The sequence below is a fragment of the Hyla sarda genome, chromosome 4, assembly GCF_029499605.1.
Source record: "Hyla sarda isolate aHylSar1 chromosome 4, aHylSar1.hap1, whole genome shotgun sequence".
Taxonomy (NCBI): Eukaryota; Metazoa; Chordata; class Amphibia; order Anura; family Hylidae; genus Hyla; species Hyla sarda.
In genome coordinates, this window is record NC_079192.1 from 98,622,452 (window position 1) to 98,649,027 (window position 26,576).

Sequence of the window (26,576 nt, forward strand, 5' to 3'; positions counted from 1 at the left end):
CAACTATGTAAAGACGAAAGTATTTCATACGATTAGTTCATTCATTCCGATATAGGATAACATAGTGTTCCCTTTATATTTTTGAGCAGTGTACAAAGACAAATATCCCTGAGAGCCAGGAAGTAAAGTGCAATACTGTGTGCTTATACCTACTTGTTCTCCTGATCGGTGGGGGTCTCAGCACTAAGACCCCAACTGAATAAAAACTTTTGACATGTCTCCATAACACATCAAAAGTTAAAGGACAGGTACATTTTAATAACGCAATGCAAACAACCCTGACATCACAATTATTGTGTTCTCCAACATCACGTTTGCGATAACTGTAACTCTTGTACTGCTACAACACTTGCACACCTCTTCTCCCCATAAGCATGCACAGTGGTCCCTCAACATATGATGGTAATCTGTTCCAAATGAACCATTGTTTGTTGAAACCATCGTATGTTGAGGCATCCGTGCAAAGTATAGGAAGCTGTACTCGCCTGTCCCCGCCACTCCGGACCCGTCACCGCTGCCCTGGATGTCGCCCTCCATCGCTGTCGCCGCGTTCCGTGGTGTCCCCGACGCTCCGGACCTCTCTGCTTCCCCGGGATCCTTGCTCTCATGACGTCACTACGCACTCACGCCGCTCCTATTGGATGACGGGACGGCGTGCGCGCGATGTGATGACGACGATGGAGAGCGCCGGCGATGGAGGGTATCGTGAAGATGACGCTCCGGAGCCCCAAGGACAGGTAGGAGACCATCACCGGAGCACACGGGGCACCGTAAATGGCTATCCGGCAGCAGCTGAAGCAGTCTGCGCTGCCGGATAGCCATTTATGCGTTGGCCCCGACATACAAATGCATCGTATGTTGATGCTGCCTTCTCAACATGCGATGGCCTCTGAGAGGCCATTGCATGTTGAAATTATCGTATGTCGGGGGGGTCACTGTAATTTAAAGGGGTATTCCAATTCCAGCAAATAAAGGTTTGTCTTTTTAAATTAATGCATTTTTTTTATTTCACTTTGGGGGGCTTTTGGCAAAAGTAGATTCTTTGCTGTCGATCTAAATCAATGCATGACCAGTGCACAGGTTTTCAGAATTTATGTAGAGAAATGCGCCTCTACATAAATCCCTGTGCATCAGGCTGTCCGTGCGCTCTCCCTGGAATCTCCGCCAGATTGGAGCTGGTGACAATTTTAAGCACAGTTTACTCTTGTTAGCAAGCGTAAACTAGGTTAAATACAGTGAATGGAGGCGACCATTGGCATGAAGCCATGACCCCTCCACCATAAGCTCTGCCCTTTCCACGAGCCCCTGAAAATGATGCAAAAGTCGCTTATTTTTTGTGCTAGGGCTTTGTTTGCTCAAAACTTGTGCGACTTTTGTATTGTTTTCGCCACAGTTAAAACTTGCCCCACTTTATGTATAAAACCCTCTGCTACTGACATACATTATTTGTTTTCAGTGGATGAATCTGTCTTGGTCATGTGATGGACACACAGATTGTTTCAGTGACAGTACAGTTGTCAAACTTTTGTCTTGCAACAGCCATTTTTTCAGTAACGTACCATATAATGTATTGAGAAACAAAAATAATATTAGCGGGATGGGATGAAGAGAATTGCAATTGCATCATTGTTTTTCTTAGTTAAATTTTTAACAGTATAAATGACATGTTACAAGTTAATTGTTAACTTCATTCTGCGGGTCAGTTTAACTATGACAAAGCAAACTTTGCAGAGACTAAAAAAAAATTACATTGCCATATTTTGCCTGATATACTTTTTTTTTTATTTTTCCATTAATGGAGCTATGTTAGGGGTTGTTTTTGGTGGTATAAGCCGTAATATTTATGGAACTTTATGATCACTGTGTGATCAATTTTTTGGGAGACGTGAGGTGACCAAAAAGAAACAAATTTGCCATTGGGTACTATTAAAGGGGTACTCCCATGGAATTATTATTTTTTTTTTTTAAATCAACCGATGCCAGAAAGTTAAACAGATTTGTAAATCACTTCTATTAAAAAATCTTAATCCTTCCAGTACTTTTTAGGGGCTGTATACTAAAGAGAAATCAAAAAAAGAAATGCATTTCCTCTGATGTCATGACCACAGTGCTCTCTGCTGACCTCTGCTGTCCATTTTAGGAACTGTCCAGAGCAGCATATGTTTGCTATGGGGATTTTCTTCTGCTCTGGACAGTTCCTAAAATGGACAGCAGAGGTCAGCAGAGAGCACTGTGGTCATGACATCAGAGGAAATGCATTTCTTTTTTGGATTTCTCTTTAGTGTACAGCCCCAAAGTACTGGAAGGATTAAGATTTTTTTTATAGAAGTGATTTACAAATCTGTTTAACTTTCTGGCACCGGTTGATTTAAAAAAAAAAAAAACATAAGTTTTCCACAGGAGTATCCCTTGAAGCAATATTTTACAGACATGGCAATACCTGTTATTTATTTTTTTTATTGGAGAACTATCATGGCAGATCTGAACGTCTCAAGCAGTTGAACAGCACTCCACAAACACTTCACAGAGGGACGATCAAATGACGGAAAGAGGCAACTATGTGCCGTTAATCCTTGCGGTGAGTGTATTCTGTAAATAATCAGAGTGCGCTCACCTTTAAGTGTTGTACTATGAGCACAACACCACAATAGACTTGTAACCAACTGGTACTGTAGATGCATATATGCTGTATACACAGCTGTTAAACATGATGTCTTCAGGCGCTTTCTTTCAGTAGGTTAATAAATCTTAACCGAAACGGACCATTAAAATAATAAAGTTTTATTTAACAAAGTGAACGGACAACACGTTTCAAAGGGCGGGACCCCCTTTTCATCAGTTCCAGTGATTGGCTTGTAGATAGTGATGGTTTTTATATCACAAAAAAATCATGTAGGCAGTGTACACGATAAAACAGAAAAGTACACTTCTAAAACCATCTTGGCAACATTCAATACACTGTTCACATAATTCTATTGTTATTTGTGCGGAATAAATAAATAGATGCAAATGAACGGGCCATGGTTTCACCTGCAATTGTGAGCTCTCCCATCTTAATTCAGAGCTATCATAGAGAGAGTTGTGGGAGTGCCATCTAGGTAGGTGCGCTCTCAAAGTGGTTAACAGTAGTTGCTGTGATGGAAGAGGTCCCCCACACCATGGCTAAATAGCTGCAGTTCCACTGACTGCAGCATCTAATTAGTTAACTCTGGAATGAATCAGAGTTATCTCTGGTTCTAACTCCTTACAACAGGTGTCAGCTGTAATTTGGACCTGGTACCTGCCATGTATAGAGGAGATTCAGAGGAATCAATACAGAAGCTATATTGGGAAATCGGATGCAGTTCAGGTGAGATAGGAATCAGGTAAACATAGACCTTGTTTTTTTCGGACGTCAGTTCTTCAGGAAGTAGCTGAATGTGTTTTTATTTTTATTTTTGTGTATATTATATCCTTTGTCCCTTCAATCAAAATCAGTATTAGCAGTCCGTATGAACAATGCATCTAAACAGTATTCACATGTATTCCAAAGATATCATAGACCAAAAGATTCCACCCTTGCCACCCAGCCACGTTCAAGTGACCCCAAACAGCTCTACATCAATGTTAGTGAGATGGAGAAAGCCAATAATAAGCAGCAAAATTGTGAAATACACAGTACGATGTGGACCTTGGGGAGCGAAGAATGCGTCAATGTTCACCTATCATAACAGGTAACCAGGACCTCATGTGCTCCCTATTATGTTCTCTATGTATGTCAGGCCCTTGAAATGCTCATGTAACCTGTGTGCTATCTTTTTACAGTGTTTCAGAAGAGATTCTCATAAGTGGCTTGAAACCATACACCAGGTATGAGTTTGCAGTTCAGTCGAGTGGAGCCGGAGTTGATGGGCCCTATAGTAACATTCTGGAAAAGATGACCCTTCCAGATAGTGAGTAAGAGACAGTATTTGGCCAGTGGTTGGGCAATGATATTGAAAGTCAATATTTCCGTAACATATATATTGCAAGTAAACTATTGTGGATATGATTTGGTTCCCTAAGACTATGACATAAAGTTTTGGGCTGGAAGCCAAATAAACTAAATGCTAACTTCATGTAGTGATCATCGAAATCCTTGGTGATTGAGCATGCTCATGGATAAGGACAATAAGGAATACATAAAGGTTATTGAGGGCTCGTCCACATATGTAGAATTATGTGACTGCCAGGGCTTTGAGATCTTCCTTAGGTCACCTTCACACAAGTATATGGCAATATGTCCATTATACATATCTGTAAAACAGACATATTTCAGATAAAATACCATCAGTATTTCATCGGTATTCCATTTGTAATTCTGTACAGTAAATACTCTCACCCATTGGCCTTTTATTGAGACGTAGACTGTGGAATCAGTGGCATCTTCTGTGTCTCTTCCTCTAATTCATGATTTTTACTTAAGGACCGTCCTCCGCTCCCACGGACCTGCTGCTGCAGCCACTGTCACAGTTTTCTGTTCAGGTGCACTGGCGCCCCCCAGCGGAATCAAATGGAATAATAGTGCAGTATCTGATACGGTACAGCGCCAATAAGAGCCAACCTGATGACACGTGGACTGTTTTAACCAAGGAAGGTGTGTACAGTATTATAATGATCATCAGTAGATATATTGTTTCTTAACATGACAACTTTATATATCCTCTTTCACTGTCTGTGATGTTATTTTTAACTTGGCTGTTAGCAGACATCTGGCCACAACATTTTTTTGCAAAAAAAAAAAAAAAACGGCAGAAAAAATAGCCAAAGATATAGCTGCATTTTTAGCCACCCAAAGGCTTGTTTCATACACAGCATTTTTGTTTACTAGTGTTCCCAACAATGCTTCTTTGTTTTTAGTCATGTATAGTACTGTTTTAAGTATGCATTATATATATAAGTTTTTTTAATTTACTTTATCCCATACTGGGGGAATGTATATATTGAATTGTAGTAAACACTAGAGGGGACTTAAAGGGGTACTCCGGTGAAAACCTTTTTTCTTTTAAATGAACTGGTGCCAGAAAGTTAAACAGATTTGTAAATTACTTCTATTAAAAAATCTTAATCCTTTCTGTACTTATTAGCTGCTGAATACTACAGAGGAATTCTCTCTGATGACATCACGAGCACAGTTCTCTCTGCTGACATAACACTTTATTTATTGTTGTCCTTAGTGGGATTTGAACCCAAGGCCCCAGCACTGCAAGGCAGCAGTGCTAACCAATGAGCCACCATGCTGCCCTTAGCATACATCTGCTATGCACGTTTGCTAAAATGGACAGAGATGTCAGCAGAGAGCACTGTGCTCGTGATGTCATCAGTGTTCCAAAAAGAAAGGAATTTCCTCTGTAGCATTCAGCAGCTAATAAGTACTGGAAGGATTAAGATTTTTTTAATAGAAGTAATTTACAAATATGTTTAACTTTCTGGCACCAGTTGATTTAAAAGAAAAAAGGTTTTCACCGGAATACCCCTTTAATCTATTATTATTGTTGAAAGAAAAATAAGGTTTTATTTTATTGTTTTATGCAGGGAACACATTCAGTGCAGAAGTGGATGGTTTGCTAAGTGGGACCAAATATTACTTCAAGATGGGGGCCAAGACAGTGTCAGGTTGGGGGCCATATTCAAGTGTAGTAGAAGTTGAAACCCTGCCTCCAAGACCTCCAGGTATAAAACATCACGTTTAATGCTTTCTATTTTCTCCATGATAAAAATTGTACTATTACACAACCATCATTACACCATCCGGTACAATAGTATGATCACTTTTTAGTTGGGGTGATTACAGATGGAGAGATATCAATTTAGTGTGCTTTTTTGTCTTCATTACTGCATAAGTATGTTTATTAGTCCCACTAGGGGACTGAGGGTACATTCACACGTGTGGATTGTGACTTGAATTGGTAGTAAAGTCTGCAACAAAATCCACTCATGTGAACAATCCCTTAGGGTACGTACAGCCGAAAATTCACTCAATATTGTCTGCTGTGTATTTTTTACTTTGGATGCTACGGTACAGAAAGTCGGCCACGGAACACCTGTAGGAACTCAAACTTGCAGCAGATAACATATTTGTAACCTGCCCTTTGTGAATGTACTCTTAAAGGGATTATCCATGTTTTATTATGTTTTTTAAAAGAAACCAGCAATTACTTATTTTTCTGATCCCTCATTGATCCCTGTTCAGGCACCCCGATCTTGCATTTGGAAAGGACCACCACAGCCAGTCAGAAAGCTTGGTAGTCACAGGCCGTACTCTGGACATAATGGCTATCGCTGAGTGGTGATGCCTGGAGTATGGTAGGGGATCACTGCAGGATCGAAACAAATCTGCTGGTTTGTTATTTTAAAGCATTTGGTGCTCTTTTTAAATAAAATACCAGAACATGGATAACTCCTTTAACCATGAAATCGCTTGATCTCTCATATAATACACTGCAATACTTTTGCATTGCAGTGTATTATGCCTTTCACTGTCATTTTGACAATCATTCCATGATGTACAAAAATGTCAGATATGGAGTTTCTGTATGGGGAGAAAAAAAGAGAGACCAGAGAGGGCGCCTCGTGTGATACCGTTGGGTGGTTGAGGGAAAAAGAAGGGAAGTAGGTGCGGGGCTTGCAGGCCCCTTAGGTAGTAGCTGCTCACCTTAGAGCAAGTATTAAACTTGCATATCAACCCAATGCACGGGTTACAAAATAGCCGGAGCCGCTGCTGAGCCTGAGGTTACAGGTGAGGTAAAAACCGTCTCCTGGAGAGAGTAGGTGATCATAAAAGAGCAAAAAAGACCTCGCAAATGGCGCTGCTGGTTCCGTGGAGATGTAGGAATAAACCAAAATCCAAGTTGGAATATTGTAAAAGCTTGTGGATTTTATTGCAAATGAATAAAACCAATAAAAGCAATAGCTATTGCTATTGCTTTTATTGGTTTTATTCATTTGCAATAAAATCCACAAGCTTTTACAATATTCCAACTTGGATTTTGGTTTATTCCTACATCTCCACGGAACCAGCAGCGCCATTTGCGAGGTCTTTTTTGCTCTTTTATGATCAGATATGGAGTTTGGCCTCTGGCATGTGGGGCAACCTACTGACACCCCACGATTACATTGGCCGTGATTTACTAAGAGTGGAGTGTAGTTTCCCTTTTGGGGTTTTTCCCAAAAGATATTTTTCAAATTTACTAATTTGGCACTTTCCCCTATCCCCTACGTTTTGCTTTATTTCACAACCGCTTTAAGCTTTTGCGTTTTCCAGAGATCAATTCCATCACATTTTATATGAAAACATTAGCTAATATGTTGGGATTTTTCTAAACTGTTGGGGGCTAACTTTTTTTCGGTGACCACCCACCTTTTCCCCAGGGCCACACCCTTTTTCTGGTTTTCTGAGTAAAATGGAGAGTCTGTTAATTTTTTTGGTCGCAAATTCTGGCACACGAAGCCTGTGACACAAATTGGGCCCAAAACCCTAAATAAAGTCTGGATCACATTAGTAAATGACCCCCATTGTGTGGGAGGGGGGGGGGGGGGGGCGATGGGTTGACAAAAGGAGTCTCCTCCCACAAACTGCTTACATGCTGTAATCATTATTGACCGCAGCATCTAAGAGGTTAAAAGGCTGGGTTTGCAGTTATATTTGATGCAGGCTGTTAAAGTGGGATGTTGGCTGTTAGATACACCAAAAACCCACTCATGATAGTTCAGGCTAAGCAACTTTATCTGTTGCCCATCATTATAATGTAACAGTATGTCAGGGTGGACATATTCCTTACTATTCATGTCATGGAGCAAGAAGAGGACCTGTTGATTCCAGATGATCAAATACATTCATTAGGGAGCTCAAAATGAAATGCTAATAAAATTTTGGATGTACCATGAAATTCATCTCTGCTGTATCTCACCCATTATTGATGTCCTTCAATCGGTTTAGTTGTATTTCTTACCCACTTTCGTTTTTTCAGATGTCCTGGATATGAATTCTGTTACTGGTATCATTGTTGGGGTCTGTCTGTGCCTCCTGTGCCTCCTACTATGTATGTGTGCCAGCTTCCAACAGGGCAAGCAAAGGTAAGTCAGTATATAGCCAGATTACTGTGCACCTGCCTGATAATGTAAATCCACCATCAGACTTCTTACATTGGCTCAGAAAGAGAATCAAGGCAAAAGAAAAGTGACCCTAATAGTTATTCGGTATTCTGCAAAGGAGGGCCAGGTCCTATTGGTATCCTAGATTAACATCTATCCATAACATCACAGCATTGGTGCTGATATAACTACTCAACAGAATTGTTCCAAAATAGCCTCTGTTTGCCTCTGTCCACACCTAGCACATCCCGATTTAAGGGTGGCTTCTTGCCTGGCAGACTCTAGGGCTGCCATATAATGCTACATCTCTGTCTCTCCATATTCCTGACAAAATGAGCTGTGAGTGTATGTTCACACTGCAGATTTTGTTGCAAATTTTCAGCTGCTGATTTTATCATTGATTTAGAAAGCATTAACACTACTGAATTATGGAGTGGAGAAATTCTGCTCGGAAATTCTGGTGCAGCAGCCTCCTATTGTCTTTAATGGGGTTCTTGCGCTGTGCACACTGCTTAGCAGAAATACAAATTCCAGATTGTGACAAAAGAATAAATATGTTTATTCCTTCAGCGGATTATGCTTGGACATGCATTACAGTCAATGGTGATGGTGCATATCCCTGAGCAGTCCTGAATCTGTCAGCTCCTGGAATTTCTTTGGGTGGATATTCAGTAGTGTGAATGCACTCTAACCACTGTGATCTCGCAATTAAATCCGCCCATGTGAACAAGCTCTAAAGCCCTGTTTGCTAGACATTAGCCTTCAGTGGCTCCAGGTGATCACTGGCTGTATTCTGAAAAGAGTTGTTTTTAGTGAGGCAACCTCTTCAAAGGGGTATTCCGCTGCCCTAGTGTTCGGAACATTTTGTTCCGAAGGCTTGTAGCGGGCGGACGTCACGGCCACGCCCCTGGTGACGTTACACCACACCCCCTCAATGCAAGTCTATGGGAGGGGGTGTGGTGGCTGCCTCACCCCCTCCCATACACGTGCATTGAGGGGGCATGGAGTGACATCACAAGGGCGTGGCCGTGACGTCAGGACCCCGCTCTTAAAGGGGTACTCCACTAGAAAACATTTTTTTCTGAACCAACTGGTGCCAGAAAGTTAAACAGATTTGTAGATTTCTTCTAGTAAAAAAATTAATCCTTCCAGTACTTACCAGCTGTTATATGCTCCGCAGGAAGTTCATTACTTTTTTTTTAATTTCCTTTCTGTCTGACCACAGTGCTCTCTGCTGACACCTCTGTCCATTTTAGGAACTGTCCAGTGTAGAAGCAAATCCCCATAGCAAACCTATCCTGCTCTGGACAGTTCCTGACATGGACAGAGGTGTCAGCAGAGAGCAGTATGGTCAGACAGAAAGGAAATTCAAAAAGAAAAGAACTTCCTGTGGCTCATACAACAGCTGATAAGTACTGGAAGGATTAAGATGTTTTTAATAGAAGTCATTTACAAATCTGTTTAACTTTCTGGCACCAGTTGATTTAAAAAAAAAAAAATGTTTTCCAGTGGAGTACCCCTTTAACGAATGCCGAGTGCTGCATGGAGATTGCGGGGGTCCCCAGCTGCAGGACCCCCACGATCAGACATCTTATCCCCTATCCTTTAGATAGGGGATAAGATGTCTAGTGGCAGGGTACCCCTTTAAGATGCAGTCCTTTATTGACTTTTTTACATTTAATAACTGAGTAATATTAAATATATCGTAATAATAACAGTAACATTCACTGAGGCTTAAAGCAGATGGCGCCCCACTTAAGCAAGGGAAATGTATGAAACCAAGGACCTTTTATACCCTACAGAAGATGACTGTCTGCTGAATTTACCACCTCCATTTTCTCTCTTTACTGATTACTACCTAGGGATGCGGGATCTGATTTGGGGTCCAGATCTACCAGGGGTCCCTCATCCTATCAAAGGGCAAGACAGGGTTCCTGTTCCCAGACTCACTGCCAAGACTCCCATGAGTTGGAGACTTTGATGCCTCCTGCACAAGAAGATACCCCTTCTCTTCCAGTCCCAGATGCATTAGGAAGCCATACTCTTGTATTAAATCAACCAACCGAAGACAAGCATCAAGTGAAGGTGAAGGTGGGTACATACATGATACACGGGTACATACATGATACACATGGATAAACAACTGGAGAGGAAATAACAAAGTTGCTTATTTAACCAATAATATAGAAATAAACTCTACAACTAGATAAAGGGATTAACTAATTCAAGTATATACATTCTGAATATTAGAAGTAAAAACTTAGTTAAACCTTTATTGCTGGTAGATTTTCTCACAATTTCCATGGTTTAAAGCCATTATGTATATATTTTATATTGCTTTGTTTGTTCTTCTGTGTGCCTTCATCAGGAAAAACTCTTTTCAGATAGTGGTTTTTATTCCATAGCCTTAGTAGAGCAGGACACGTTTTGGCATCAAGCCTTCCTCTGCTGCGCAGAGGAAGGCTTAATGCCGAAACGCGTCCCGCTCTACTAAGGATATTAAATAAAAAACACTATTTGCTTGAAGATTGGTGAGTGCTGGGACCTTCTTTTCTACTATGCATTGACCTATCCACATGCACCACTACATACAGAAGTGCCGACCTACACTGTACTGTATCCATAGAACACTTTGGGTATATACCTTGGTATTCCTAGTATTTTAGAACCAGAAAAACTGTATATGGTCTTCTAACATAGGGTGATGTATGTAACTGTTACAGTGGCAGGAATCTGGCTTTTGAACATCGCACCCATCCATATGACCCACCCTTCCTCTGTAGGAGCCTTTAGTTCCAACTATTAGGTATTTGGTAGTTTACTGTCCCCACTGTAGCTCACAATCTAAACTCTACATTAACCTGTCAGTATGTATATGGAGTATGGAGGGAAACCAGAGTACCCAGATAAAACACAGAGAGAACATAATAACTCCTTGCAGACATTGTCCTTGGTTGGATATGAACCCAGAAAGACTAACCGTTATCTTCAATTTTAATTATTTTCAGCCTTCCTGGAATGGCTCAGTCACTCAAAACTGGGCAAATCACATCACCAGCTATACCGATACCATCACAGGTGACCTCAACTGTGCTGCCAATGGCTCGGCAAATCATATGACCACTGGAGGTCTAAGGATGGTTTTGCATGACATTTCCTTTGAACCACATAAGGTAACATTGATTTAGGGAGTGTTGGCATGAATGTTCTGTTTTGGCTTAATATTTGGCATATAGAATAATAATTTACTTCTCACCAGGTGGATGTTGGAAGGAATCACAGGAATCCATCCCAGAATCAAGTGGAGGCGGATGTCATTGTGCACTCGGATTTCTCTGCTTCAGAGCGCAGTGGTCATTGTGCTGGATTGGACTCGGAGGAAGAGGAAGAACTTAGTTTAGATCCAGACAAAGACCAAGTAGAGACTTGTTTGACACCAGTCTCTAACCTTCAAACTCAGCAAGTGGTAACTGTGGTAACTGAAAATGGAAACCAAGACTGGAGCAATCCTCCTTTGATGGCCATAAGTACAGAACAAAGTTTAAATTCAATGGCGACAAAGAGCCAGCACCTTGCCAATGGCATCCAGTGTGCCAGGAGTGTGGACATTCAGGAAAATCAGGCTGTCATAGGCTTGCCTTTCACTGTAGACAGTGGCGATCTATCTACAAACAATGTGTATTTAACTTCTAAGGTACAGCAAGAACTGCCTCTAAGCAATACACCAGACTCACTACAACCACTAAACCCTGAGGAGATTGTACACTGAATTATGATACTGCGTTTACAGTAGATTGAACCACAAAGGATTTACTGATTTAGGTGCATCTATTTCAGAATAGAACTAATGTCGTGGGCAAACCTTGCGAATATTCAGCCATGTTGTGCAACTATAACCTGTTCTGACCTAGATAAGTTGTCTGACAGTCTTGTTACAGTACACATGCACTTCATAAGAGGGGGAATGGTTTTAGGTTGCAGTGTATTGGATCCTGTGGGCTTTAGCTACTTCTGAGCGGTCCATGGCCATGTGTCATCTACGGAAATGAAACTAGAGCCTGCAACATACAACTGTTGTTAAGCTTCCTACAAGACCAAATTCCTATGAAGCTAAAAGAAAAGGCTATTACATAAGAATCTGTATGCTGTTGTTTTTATGATGGATTGGGGGTCAGGCTGAAATCACCAAATAAGTTGCCTTCTTATACTTGCAGTGCAAAAACAATGAAACAATAATTGTTGTGCTCCTTCTGCACTTTCCTAGTGCTTTCTGAAAATGATACATGCCAACCTTAGATGGAGCCACCCAAGGTGTAGCTATAGGGGTGCGGGGTAGAAGTCACATCTGGGCTTTCATGCCTAAAGGGGCTTATAATCCCCTCTGCCACACAGTATTATTAAGGGCACACCATAGTTGGGGGGCTCTGTGAAAATGTTTGCATTGTGCCCTGAAGCTTAAAGTTATGTGTCTGCCCACCACTATAAAGAGTTGTCCCTCCCTGGTCTCCCTGTTCTACATATCTTGTATTTCTGTTCTGATGTACTGGATTACATTCAATGTCTGTGTTCTATCATTTCCAGACAGCCTTATGTCCATTCACTGCCCAAGGCTTGTTCACATTCCTGATGCCATCTTTTGTGGACTGTTACAGTAAATCACCAGTTTCAGCATAATTCCCTTATTGTTTCAGTACCATACAGCAAATTTATGATCATGCACCAGGATGTATTCCTCTAGCCCTCACATTGGTCACAGGCTGGCGCTGCAGCTCAGTACCCCCATACATTATTGCATGAGAATTTGAGGACTTATGGACGGTGCTACACAATACCCTTCTGTGACAATGGTTCCTCTCGTATGCACTCTGTGAGTGCCCCACCAACACCTCCAGGACTCTTTTCTAACTTGTAGGTCATTAGCACTCACTTGTATTTTTTTACCTGACATATGTATATGCCATAACAGCCCCTTATCTGTTAATTCTCAGTACAAGTGTCAACTGTTTCTTTTTGTTCAGCCTTCGGACTGCAGTTGTAAACATCCATTGCTAGGTCCATCTGAATGTCAAGAGTGATGCAGTCAGACTTGGCAAAACATTTCTACAACAGGAGAATGGCCACCAGCATGTCATATACTGTGGCCTAAATCCACCAAAGGTCAACAAATAAATACATGTTGAAGTCATTAACAGTGTTTAACAATCATTTTTATTTTTCATCCTGAATATTGTTTATAGTCTTTAAGATACAATACAGGGAAATAAATAAAATGAATGAGATCACTGCAAAGAAGTTTAATTCTGTATATGTCAGTAGGCACTAGTACACTGGGAAGCTGGGCACTGACCAGAAATGGGAAGGTTAGATGTCTAGAATCCTACATTTGCTTTGTGCAATGTACATAGAGAAAACAGTTTTTATTTTCTTAATGTTGATTTTTTTTTTTATATATGGTTATGGGGGCAGCCATCTTATCTGAACTTTACAGCAGTGTTGATATGTGTAATACTGGTGAGTTGCTAGGAATGATAGCAGCACATAAGGGCTTAGTTAGTAAATACTCACCAAAGATAACTGCAGCAGATAGGGGTTGTAGTACTTGCAGGATGACTCAGGCAAGCAACAGCAACCACATAACAGGACAACACAATCTAACTGAAACAATCAGGCAGAAGTAGGCTTTCGAACTAAAAGTATGAGTTTAGAAAACAAAAAAGACATGGCCGCATATCTATGTGATACGTTGATCTATGGCTTCTCAGCACAATTACAAAAACTAATATCAGGTAGTTAATTTACATTTTGATTAAAGCTACAAGCCCACTCGCCATGTGATTAGCCACCTGATTCAAGTGGGTCCCTAACCTAAAATGGCATGGCACAGGGCAGCGACCACTACTACTGCAACGGTGCTCACAGGGGGAATGGCCCAGTTGTCCAGCAGCACCATGACTCCCAGAACTAGGCCCCAACTCTGAGCCAAGCCTGTCCCCTGACACAGTGTCAAAACAATAATGGCCACTGCATAGCACCACACCAGTGAGAACAAATAACCAAGTTCACTTACCATGTGCTCTCTGCCTGTAAGAATCCAGAAATAAACCTTTAACAGAACTTTTAAGACACTTCTCCCCTACACCAGCGTGGGACCACCACAATCTTCTGTATGGGGCCTTGGCTACTTACATGTCCTTGCGAACTCTGGTCCCCACCTTCCTGGATGAATGAAAATGATGGTCCGCTCAGCAAATCACCAGCCACAGCAGTGTCCCTCCTCAGCCTGTGATTGGTTGAGCAGGCTGTTACTTACATGCATCCAGGAAGGTAGGGGTTTTGTGCATGGGGATACCCGGGCTCCATTCAGGCAATCGGAACCAGGCTAAAATTGTGGTGAGCCACAGTGAATGGCGGGACCACAGGGTGTAGCGGGGTAGGTGGATGGGGCAGATGGTATTAACCCCAGGACAAGGTGCTAATAACCCCTAATGTTCGTGATGCCGAGTGGTTTTGGGTATCAGGAACCACCCAAATGATATCTCCGCTATCCCAATGGCTAGACAATGAAATGAGAGTCCACAACCAGGTTATGGTTTAACGGAGGCTTTACAGAAGTCAGACAGTTGTTATAGTCTCTACAGCTCGGCCAGAATCCCAGAGAGATGGCCAGGAACACAGAAGGACCTCGCAGCTTGCTGGGACCAATTATACTTGTAATAGACTTTAGATAATTGACTTTAGGCTTGACTGGACTGTAGGCAGTGACAGCAGACATAGACTTGACTTACTCGAAGTGACTGTAGATTTTAGACCTTCCAGGTAGCTGGACACTAGCACTGAGACATCTGGTCTCCACATTTCCTCAGCAAAATCATAAGAGAGACTGTACCTGTGACTTTTGGTGTACAATAACTTATATACATTTTATTAGATGTTAGCAAACATAATACAGGACCGTAACATTTCAGTGTACCTGTCACGTTTCGGCTTACAGGTTGTGGATCCACTGTGTCAGCGAGGGATAGGCGTGGACCGTGCTGGTGGACCGGTTCTAAGAGGCTACTGGTGTTCACCAGAGCCCGCCGCAAAGCGGATGGTCTTGCTGCGGCAGTAGCAACCAGGTCGTATCCACTAGCAACGGCTCAACCTCGCTGACTGCTGAGAAGGCGTGGGTCAGAAGGACTAGGCAGAGGCAAGGTCAGACGTAGCAGAAGGTCGGGGCAGGCGGCAAGGTTCGTAGTCAAGATGGATAGCAGGAGTTCAGGTAACACAGGCTTTGGACAACACTAAACGCTTTCACTGGCACAAGGCAACAAGATCCGGCAAGGGAGTGCAGGGGAAGTGATGTGATATAGCCAGGGAGCAGGTGGAAGCCAATTAAGCTAATTGGGCCAGGCACCAATCATTGGTGCACTGGCCCTTTAAGTCTCAGAGAGCTGACGCGCGCGCGCCCTAGAGAGCCGAGCCGCGCGCGCCAGCACATGACAGCCGGGGACCGGGACGGGTAAGTGACTTGGGATGCGATTCGCGAGCGGGCGCGTCCCGCTGTGCGAATCGCATCCCTGACGGCCATGTCAGTGCAGCACTCCCGGTCAGCGGGTCTGACCGGAGCGCTGCAGGGGGAGAGACGCCGTGAGCGCTCCGGGGAGGAGCGGGGACCCGGAGCACTCGGCGTAACAGTACCCCCCCCCTTAGGTCTCCCCCTTTCTTTGTCCGGCAACTGCTTCCCATGGGATGAGGACACCGGGAGTGATTGAAGGGTTTTCTCAAAGGCAGGCCGTACAGCAGGAGTGGGAATGGGGAGGGAGGGCAGGGGGTGAAACATGGCACGGGACAGGGTGTCACCAGGACGGGGGCCATGAGGAGGCAAGGCACAGTCCAGATAAGCCTTGGGGGGACCAGGTGTACGAGGAGGCACTGAGGCTTGCCTGACGGGACTGGGAGGGGGGGAGAGGCATTTCTTATGGCAAGCGGAGTCCCAGTTCTTGATCTCCCCGGTGGTCCAGTCAAGGGTGGGAGAATGAAGCTGGAGCCATGGCAGACCGAGGAGGACCTCAGAGGTGCAGTTGGGAAGGACGAAAAATTCAATCCTTTCGTGGTGGGGTCCAATGCACATTAAGAGGGGTTTTGTGCGGTAACGCACGGTGCAATCCAATCTAACTCCGTTGACCGCGGAAATGTAGAGCGGCTTGACGAGACGGGTCACCGGGATGCAGAATTTATTCACCAAAGAATCCAAAATGAAATTCCCAGAGGCACCAGAGTCCAAGCAGGCCACGGCTGAGAGGGAGGAGTTGGCTGAAGGAGAAATCCGCACGGGCACCGTGAGACGTGGAGAAGCAGACTTTGAACCAAGAGACGCCACACCCACGTGAGCTGGGTGCATGCGTGCGTTTCCCAGACGTGGAGGACGAATAGGGCAATCCACCAAGAAATGCTCGGTACTGGCACAATACAGACAAAGATTTTCTTCCCTACGGCGATTCCTCTCTTCCTGGGTCAGGCGAAACCGATCCACTTCCATGGCCTCCTCGGCGGGAGGCCCAGGCGTAGGTTGCAAAGGATACTGTGGGAGAGGTGCCCAGAGATCTAAGTCTTTTTCCTGGCGGAGCTCCTGATGTCTCTCAGAAAAACGCATGTCAATGCGGGTGGCCAAATGGATAAGTTCTTGCAGGTTGGCAGGAATCTCTCGTGCGGCCAGCACATCCTTTATGCTACTGGATAGGCCTTTTTTAAAGGTCGCGCAGAGAGCCTCGTTATTCCATGATAATTCGGAAGCAAGAGTACGAAATTGGATGGCGTACTCGCCCACTGAAGAATTACCCTGGACCAGGTTCAGCAGGGCAGTCTCGGCAGAAGAAGCTCGGGCTGGTTCCTCGAAGACACTACGGACTTCAGCGAAGAAGGACTGGACTGTGGCTGTGGCAGGATCATTGCGGTCCCAGAGCGGTGTGGCCCAAGACAAGGCCTTTCCTGAAAGAAGGCTCACTACGAACGCCACCTTAGACCGTTCTGTAGGAAACAAGTCCGACAACATCTCCATATGCAGGGAACATTGAGACAAAAATCCACGGCAGAGTCTAGAGTCCCCATCAAATTTGTCCGGCAGGGACAAGCGGAGGCTAGGAGGGGCCACTCGCTGCGGAGGAGGTGCAGGAGCTGGCGGAGGAGATGGTTGCTGCTGTAGCAGAGGCAGAAGTTGCTGTAACATGGCGGTCAACTGCGACAGCTGCTGTCCTTGTTGGGCAATCTGCTGTGATTGCTGAGCGACCACCGTGGGAAGGTCAGCGAGACTTGGCAGCGGCACCTCAGCGGGATTCATGGCCGGATCTACTGTCACGTTTCGGCTTACAGGTTGTGGATCCACTGTGTCAGCGAGGGATAGGCGTGGACCGTGCTGGTGGGCCGGTTCTAAGAGGCTACTGGTGTTCACCAGAGCCCGCCGCAAAGCGGGATGGTCTTGCTGCGGCAGTAGCAACCAGGTCGTATCCACTAGCAACGGCTCAACCTCGCTGACTGCTGAGAAGGCGTGGGACAGAAGGACTAGGCAGAGGCAAGGTCAGACGTAGCAGAAGGTCGGGGCAGGCGGCAAGGTTCGTAGTCAAGATGGATAGCAGGAGTTCAGGTAACACAGGCTTTGGACAACACTAAACGCTTTCACTGGCACAAGGCAACAAGATCCGGCAAGGGAGTGCAGGGGAAGTGATGTGATATAGCCAGGGAGCAGGTGGAAGCCAATTAAGCTAATTGGGCCAGGCACCAATCATTGGTGCACTGGCCCTTTAAGTCTCAGAGAGCTGACGCGCGCGCGCCCTAGAGAGCGGAGCCGCGCACGCCAGCACATGACAGCCGGGGACCGGGACGGGTAATTGACTTGGGATGCGATTCGCGAGCGGGCGCGTCCCGCTGTGCGAATCGCATCCCCGACGGCCATGTCAGTGCAGCGCTCCCGGTCAGCGGGTCTGACCGGAGCGCTGCAGGGGGAGAGACGCCGTGAGCGCTCCAAGGAGGAGCGGGGACCCGGAGCGCTCGGCGTAACAGTACCTCTGTAACCATTTTAATTAGAACAGAATATATTACTTTGGGTATTTACATAACAGTTCATGTACTGCTCACTAGTCCAGGTACATTAAAGAGTTCGTGGATGTGGCTCAAGTCTGGGTCCCCTCCTGACTTGATTGTGCCTATGTAAAGCTAATACGGAATCTCTTCTATCAAGGAGTCTCTCGGCCGAAGCCAGGCACAATACTTACTCATCTTGGTTGCAGTGAACATATCTTGACAAGTCTGTCAGGCACAATGCTTGAACGTTGCAATAACCTGGAACAACAAAAGTGTGCTAGTGCACGACAGTCAGTCAGTCATAAGACCAAGTCAGGTAAATGTTTTTTTTTTCTGTACATGAATTACACAGGTCATTTTCCATCCCAGCCTCACCTGTTGGGTTAGGCCCTAGGTTGTGAGATGAACCTGGGGTTGCGAGACTGGGCCCCTTGCATGGGGTCCATATGAGTGTCCCAAGACACATGGGACAACCAGGAATTAGTAATGGTTGGACTGACTGTAACTACTACTTGTACTGCAGCGGCTTGCGCCACTGAAGGATTATTTGTTGGTGCCTGCTAATCCGGCCAAACCTCCGCCACTGCAGGAGTAGGCACTTGAGTTGATACCCGTGGGTTAGGCCACACCTCCTTGACAGCCGGAGTAGGCCTGGGTACTTTTGTTGGGACCCGTTTGTTAGGCCAAACCTCCTCGCTCCAAGGAGTAGGCCTGGGCATGTCTGTAGACTAGTACAAATACTTGGGAGTCATAGCAGGCGCCTCCAGAGAGTGCATATCCGTACAGCCCTTCTGTTGACAAGAAGGGTACCCTCGTGTCGGCAGTCCATGACGGTGCCAAATCCCCTTACTTTATCAAATTTTACTACGGTGGCGCATCGGCGCTCCAGAGGCGGCTCACCCTCTCGGGGGTGCTCTAATTTCTGGATATACAGGGCCTCTAGTTGCTTCGTGTCCTGTTGTTGCAGCTGCCGCACCTCAAAAGGCAGCTGCTTGGGCCCATATGTTGCCAGCAGTTGGGTCCTCAGTTGCTTTCCAATGGCGGCCACCTTGGCATCTCTTTTGGCCCTTTTGGACTGTGCCAGAGGGACTGGGGGGTGAGACTTCCCAGGCAGGGGAAGTACATGCTCTCTCATGTACCGGACCAATCCCGGTCGTCGCTGAACAGCCACTTAGGGATTGGTGGTGACTGGGGACATGCTAGGGGCGGTTGGTCCTTGGGCACTGACTCAGGGCTGGAGGTGGATGAAGGAATAAAGAAGGCGGCCTCAACCAGGGTACTCACATCGGACTCCTCCCTCGGGATCTCGGCCCAGGAACCCCCGCTGCGATGATGAGGTGACAGCATCACAGGCCACGGCCCTCTCGAAACTTCCGGTGTACCCTCCATCGGGGTTGCGGCCCACTCTGTTGGGAAGAGGCACCTTCAGGCAGGTGTCGTCGGCCTTGATGGACAGTTGGTGCAGGCATTCCGACAGCTCTTGGAACATCTTCGTCGCGGAAATCAGCCGATCCTCCGGTTCCATCTTGGTACATGAGGGCTGCTGTGACTCTGCCATCTTCTTTCTCTCTACCAGCGCTTCCGGTAGACTGAAGAGGTTGGGCTCTGCGTCACCTTTTATATCGGTCTCCAACAAGATGGCCGCCAGACGGAATGATGTCATCAGCGGAGCCTGGGACCGGAAGAAACCGAAAGCGACACGCCCGGGGGCAGAATGCTGGCTCTGGCAGGAACCTTTTGGGTACTTCTCGACCATCTGGTTAACCCTTGCAGGTACAGCAGATATTTTGGCGTGCAACATGGCCTCCGGCCTGACTTTGCACATAGTTAATTTAACTCTTGCAGACTTCTTCACCACAGACAATGCAGTTTTCTTTACATCCCCCTTTACTTTTTCAGCGCCACGGTTATAGCTCCCAATCAGCCCAACTAAGCTGCCGGGAAGCTTTTACTTTCCTTTTGGAAGCGGCGATTAACTTTAATCGCCGCATCTGAAGGTTAATAGCGCGTGGCCCGGTGTGATGCAGGGTCACGGAGTGACCCCGTTTTAAACACCGGGTCTGGGCGCAGGGTGTACAGGTACGCCCTGTGTCCTTAAGAGGTTAACCCCTAATGTTCGTGATGCCAGAGTGGTTTTTGTGGGTATCGGGAACCACCCAAACCATATCTCCGCTATCCCAATGGCTAGGCAGTGAAATGAGAGTCCACAACCAGGTTATGGTTTAATGGAGGCTTTACTGAGGTCAGACAGTTGTTATAGTCTCTACAGCTCGGCCAGAATCCCATAGAGATGGCCAGGAACACAGAAGGACCTTGCAGCTTGCTGGGACCAATTATACTTGTAATAGACTTTAGATAATTGACTTAAGGCTTGACTGGACTGTAGGCAGTGACAGTAGATATAAACTTGACTTACTGGAAGTGACTGCAGATTTGAGGCCTTCAAGGTAGCTGGACACTAGCACTGAGACATCTGGTCTCCACTGTTCTTCAGCAAAATCATAAGAGAGAGCATTGTGGCGCCTCCTTATAAAGGGGGGGATGAGCCAGAAGCCCATAGGTCAAGCTGCGGGTCGTGTGTTAAGCTGGTGCCCTCTGGGTAACATAAACATAACATGAAATATCTCACAGGTCCTTTAGACAATTACATTAGTCCTCCAAAGGTCCTTTATACTGTCTATACATTAGTATACTGACTATACATATAGTACAATAAATAACATTAAAGTAACAGCAGGGGAGACATGTCACTGAGGGACAAAACCTGACAGGACCTAAGTGTAGTGCAGGACCATGTCCTGTACTAGGACATTACAAAATAATAAACCTTAAAGCAAAGCTAGCAACAAAGCAGGTAAGCAGCCAAAACAAAATAATGGCTTTACCAGTAACAGACAGAAGACATAGACACACTGAGCGACTTGGCCATCATGGCCAGACCAGCAGTATTGTAATATACACTCATTACCTGTACTGGGCCGTTTTGCCTGTTGGAATATGCTGTGACAGGCAGGAAATGAAGATAAACCTGTCATCCTCTGTCCACTTCTCTCTCTCCTCTCCCCATCTACAGAGACAGAGATCATTCGACACTTTGTCCTGGCTTCGGCATCCTCGCCTTGTAAGCCACACCCTTTCTGATGTCATATCGGCAAGCCACTCCCCCTTTCTAACATCATCCAACCAAGCTGCTCCTCTCTATAGCATAGTTTTTAACCCCTTAAGGACCCGGGGTTTTTACGTTTTTCCATTTTCGTTTTTTCCTCCTTCCCTTAAAAAAATCATAACTCTTTCAATTTTGCACCTAAAAATCCATATGATAGCTTATTTTTTGTGACACCAATTTTACTTTGTAATGACATCAGTCATTTTGCCCAAAAATCGACGGCGAAAAAAAAACGCCATTTTGTAACTTTTGGGGGCTTCCATTTCTACGTAGTAAATTTTTCGGTAAAAATGACACATTCCCTTTATTCTGTAGGTCCATACGATTAAAATGATACCCTACTTATATAGGTTTGATTTTGTCGTACTTCTGGAAAAAATCATAACTACATGCATGAAAATTAATACGTTTAAATTGTCATCTTCTGACCCCTTTACCTTTTTAATTTGCCGTGTATGGGGCGGTATGAGGGCTCATTTTTTGCGCCGTGATCTGAAGTTTTTAGCGGTACCATTTTTGCATTGATAAGACTTATTGATCACTTTTTATTCATTTTTTCATGATATAAAAAGTTACCAAAAATGCACTATTTTGGACTTTGGAATTTTTTTGCGCGTACGCCATTGATCGTGCGGATTAATTACCACATATGTTTATTTTTATTTTGATTTACACAGCTTTTTATTTTAAATGGGAAAAGGGAGGTGATTCAAACTTTTAATAGGGAAGGGGTTAAATGATCTTTATTCACTTTTTTTTCCACTTTTTTTTTGCAGTGTTATAGCTCCCATAGGGACCTATAACACTGCACACACTGATCTTTTACATTGATCACTGGTTTCTCATAGGAAACCAGTGATCGACGATTCTGCCGCTTGACTGCTCATGCCTGGATCTCACTCACTGAGCAGTCATTCGGCGATCGGACAGCGAGGAGGCAGGTAGGAGACCCTCCGGCTGTCTTGTAAGCTGTTCGGGAGGCCGCGATTTCGCCGCGGCTATCCCGAACAGCTCCCTGAGCTAATCGGCATGCTTTCACTTTCACTTAAGATGCCGCGTTCAACTTTGAACGCCGCATCTAAAGGGTTAATAGCGCGCGGCACCACGATCAATGCCGCATGCTAATGGCCGGAGGAAGCACGGTAAACCGTGCAAAACGGAATCTGTTGCCTTTTTGTCCCCCCACTGTTATCCCTACACCCCGAGTTTGTGAGTATGCTACTGCATTATTAATGCAATAAAAAAGAAGATAAGTGGTGAGTCTGCCGGTTTATTCTTTATTCTACTGCACATGTATAAGAAGTTTTCCACTACCGTATTACCAGAGCACCACCACGGATATATATACATCCAGTTATACTACATCGTGTCAGTTCCAAGAGACTGCAGTACCGTGCCGTCTTCTTTTTATCTGTGCCGCACGCTATTAGCCACGGGTCCCGGCCGTTGTTAGAGGCCGGGCCCGACCCGCTATGACACGCCGTGGCCCCGCATTATAGATCGGGAGCGGACTCATGACGTAATGTTACATCATGGGTCCTGAACAGATTAAAGCCATGCCGGCAAAACGGCATTTTTCTTACATTTTGTCACAGAATTATTTTTTTTTCCATTTTGCCGTAGATCATTTGGTAAACTGACTGATGCCATTACAAAGTAGAATTGGTGAAGACAAAATAAGCCATCATATGGATTTTTAGGTGCAAATTTGAAAGGGTTATGATTTTTAAACTGTAAGGAGGAAAAACGAAAGTGCAAAAACGGAAAAAGCTATATCCTTAAGGGGTTAAATCACCCCCCTTTCCCATTTTTTATATAAAATACTGTAATAAAAAATAAAAAATCATATGTGGTACTGTCACGTGCGTAAATGTCCGAACTATTAAAATATAAGGTAGCTAAACCGCATGGTCGATGGCGTACAAGTAAAAAAAATACCAAAGTCCAAAATTGTGCGTTTTTGGTCACTTCATATACCGTATTTTCCAGCGTATAAGACGACCCCCAACTTTTGCAGTTAAAATATAGAGCTTGGGATATACTCGCCGTATAAGACTACCCCGATACGGTACCTTACCATTGTTCCCCCACACTAGGTTGTCAGCATAGTTCCCCCGACATTAGGTTGTCAGCATTGTTCCCCCCCCCCCACATTAGGTTGGCAGTATTGTTCTCCCCACATTAGTTTGTCAGCATAGTTCGCCCACATTAGGTTGTCAGCATAGTTCCCCCACATTATGTTGTTAGCATAGTTCCCCCCACATTAGGTTGTCAGCATAGTTCCCCCACATTAGGTTGTCAGCATAGTTCCCCCCACATTAGGTTGTCAGCATAGTTCCCCCACATTAGGTTGGCAGTATAATTCCCCCACATTAGGTTGTAGTTCCCCCACATTAGGTTGACAGTATAGTTCCCGCCATATTAGGTTGTCAGCATAGTTCCCCCACATTAGGTTGGCACTATAGTTCCCCCACATTAGGTTGTAGTTCCCCCACATTAGGTTGGCAGTATAGTTCCCCCACATTAGGTTGGCAGTATAGTTCTCTCCCCCCCCCCACATTAGGTAGGCAGTGGACCCCACAGACATACAGCCTTCAGCAGGGCCGCCATCAGGGGGATACAACCCATACACCTATAAGGGGCCCGGAGCTTCAGGGGGCCCGGACGGCTCTGTCTTTTTTTTAGCCTGTCAGTGAGTGACTGTATCTGTCACTCACTGACCGCTGGGGGCTTGACACTGTACACTGCGCTGTCTGATTGACTGACTACATACAGTCAGTCAATCAGAATCCTTTGAAAAGGTGGCGGGCCCAATCAAACGCTGGGCCATCCCTACCTGGGGACCCAGTGCAAATATGACGGGGCAAACAGTCCTGCCCCGTCACTTAACTGGTACTCACATTTGCCTGTGGGGACTTGCTGGCGGAGGTGCGCGCAGTGAGTGATGTCATCGCAAGCTCTGTGCTGGGATGCCAACTTCCTGCGCGGCGCGTGCGATGACGTCACTTATAGCGTACACCTCTGCCAGGAAGTCCTTGCAGGCAGATGTAAGTAGCGCAGGCCGTGTGAGCGTGTATGTGCGTGTGTGTGTGTATGCGTGCGTGCGTGTGTGTGTTGGGGGGGTGCTTCCTAATGTGGGGAATCTATGCTATGCTACGTAATGTGGGGAATTTATGCTATGCTACCTAATGTGGGGAATATATTCCACACTACCTAATGTGGGGAATCTATGCTATGGATTTTTAGGTGCAAAATTGAAAGGGTTATGATTTTTAAACTGTAAGGAGGAAAAAACGAAAGTGCAAAAACGGAAAAAGCTATATCCTTAAGGGGTTAAATCACCCCCCCCCCCCTTTCCCATTTTTTATATAAAAAGCTGTAATTAAAAAAAAAATCATATGTGGTACTGCCACGTGCGTAAATGTCCGAACTATTAAAATATAAGGTTAGCTAAACCGCACGGTCGATGGCGTACAAGTAAAAAAAAAAACAAAGTCCAAAATTGTGCATTTTTGGTCACTTCATATACCGTATTTTCCGGCGTATAAGACGACCCCCAACTTTTGCAGTTAAAATATAGAGTTTGGGATATACTCTATACGGTACCTTACCATTGTTCCTCCACACTAGGTTGTCAGCATAGTTCCCCCACATTAGGTTGGCAGTATTGTACCCCCCCACATTAGGTTGGCAGTATTGTTCTCCCCACATTAGTTTGTCAGCATAGTTCCCCCACATTAGGTTGTCAGCGTAGTTCCCCCCACATTAGGTTGTCAGCATAGTTTCCTCACATTAGGTTGTCAGCATAGTTCCCCCACATTAGGTTGTCAGCATAGTTCCCCCACACTAGGTTGTCAGCATAATTCCCCCACATTAGGTTGTAGTTCCCCCACATTAGGTTGACAGTATAGTTCCTGCCATATTAGGTTGTCAGCATAGTTCCCCCATATTAGGTTGGAACTATAGTTCCCCCACATTAGGTTGTAGTTCCCCCACATTAGGTTGGCAGTATAGTTCCCCAACATTAGGGTGGCAGTATAGTTCCCATCCCCCACACTAGGTAGGCAGTGGACCCCACAGACATACAGCCTTCAGCAGGGCCGCCATTAGGGGGGTACAACCCATACACCTATAAGGGGCCCGGAGCTTCAGGAGGCCCGGCCGGCTCTGTCTTTTTTTTAGCCTGTCAGTGAGTGACTGTATCTGTCACTCACTGACCGCTGGGGGCTTGCCACTGTACACTGCGCTGTCTGATTGACTGACTACATACAGTCAGTCAATCAGAATCCTTTGTAAAGGTGGCGGGCCCAATCAAACGCTGGGCCATCCCTACCGGGGGACCCGGTGCACATATGACGGGGCAACCAGTCTTGCCCCGTCACTAAACTGGTACTCACATTTGCCTGTGGGGACTTGCTGGCGGAGGTGCGCGCAGTGAGTGACGTCATCGCAAGCTCTGCGCTGGGATGCCGACTTCCTGGCGCGTGCGATGACGTCACTTATAGCGTACACCTCTGCCAGGAAGTCCTCGCAGGCAGATATAAGTAGCGCAGGCCGTGTGAGTGAGTGTGTGTATGTGCGTGTGTGTATGTGTGCGTGCATGCATGTGTGTGTTGGGGGGGGGGTGCTTCCTAATGTGGGGAATCTATGCTATGCTACGTAATGGGGAGAATTTATGCTATGCTACCTAATGTGGGGAATCTATGCTATGCTACTTAATGTGGGGAATTTATGCTACGCTACCTAATGTGGGGAATCTATGCTACACTACCTAATGTGGAGAATCTATGCTATGCTACCTAATGTGGGGAATTTATGCTACACTACCTAATGTGGGGAATTAATGCTACGCTACCTATTGTGGGGAATCTATGCTATGCTACCTAATGTGGGGAATTTATGCTACACTACCTAATGTGGGGAATTTATGCTATGCTACCTAATGTGGGGAATTTATGCTACGCTACCTATTATGGGGATTCTATGCTACACTACCTTATGTGGGGAATTTATGCTACGCTTCCTACTGTGGGGAAATTATGCTACACTACCTAATGTGCGGATTTCTATGCTATGCTACCTAATGTGGGCAATTTATGCTACGCTACCTATTGTGGGGAATCTGTGCTACACTACCTAATGTGGGGAATCTATGCTATGCTACCTAATGTGGGGAATCTATGCTATGCTACCTAATGTGGGGAATTTATACTATGCTACCTAATGTGGGGAATTTATG

At 45.2% G+C, this 26,576-nt stretch overlaps 1 protein-coding gene across 4 annotated transcripts in view; it reads left to right on the top strand.

Moving 5' to 3' along the window:
- IGDCC4 (immunoglobulin superfamily DCC subclass member 4) overlaps nt 1-13,372 on the top strand; it is a 105,751-nt gene extending 92,379 nt beyond the window's left edge. The window contains exons 13-20 of one of the 4 annotated variants that reach the window (XM_056571727.1): nt 3,533-3,713; nt 3,805-3,932; nt 4,445-4,615; nt 5,554-5,690; nt 7,979-8,094; nt 9,975-10,197; nt 11,121-11,285; nt 11,372-13,372. In XM_056571727.1, coding sequence (XP_056427702.1) covers nt 3,533-3,713; nt 3,805-3,932; nt 4,445-4,615; nt 5,554-5,690; nt 7,979-8,094; nt 9,975-10,197; nt 11,121-11,285; nt 11,372-11,881 — 1,631 coding nt within the window. In that variant the 3' untranslated portion in view covers nt 11,882-13,372. Of the gene's footprint in view, nt 1-3,532; nt 3,714-3,804; nt 3,933-4,444; nt 4,616-5,553; nt 5,692-7,978; nt 8,095-9,974; nt 10,204-11,120; nt 11,286-11,371 lie in introns of all 4 variants that reach the window. The other 3 variants (XM_056571725.1, XM_056571728.1, XM_056571729.1) reach the window with 3 other exon arrangements.
- Nucleotides 13,373-26,576: the final 13,204 nt, after the last annotated feature.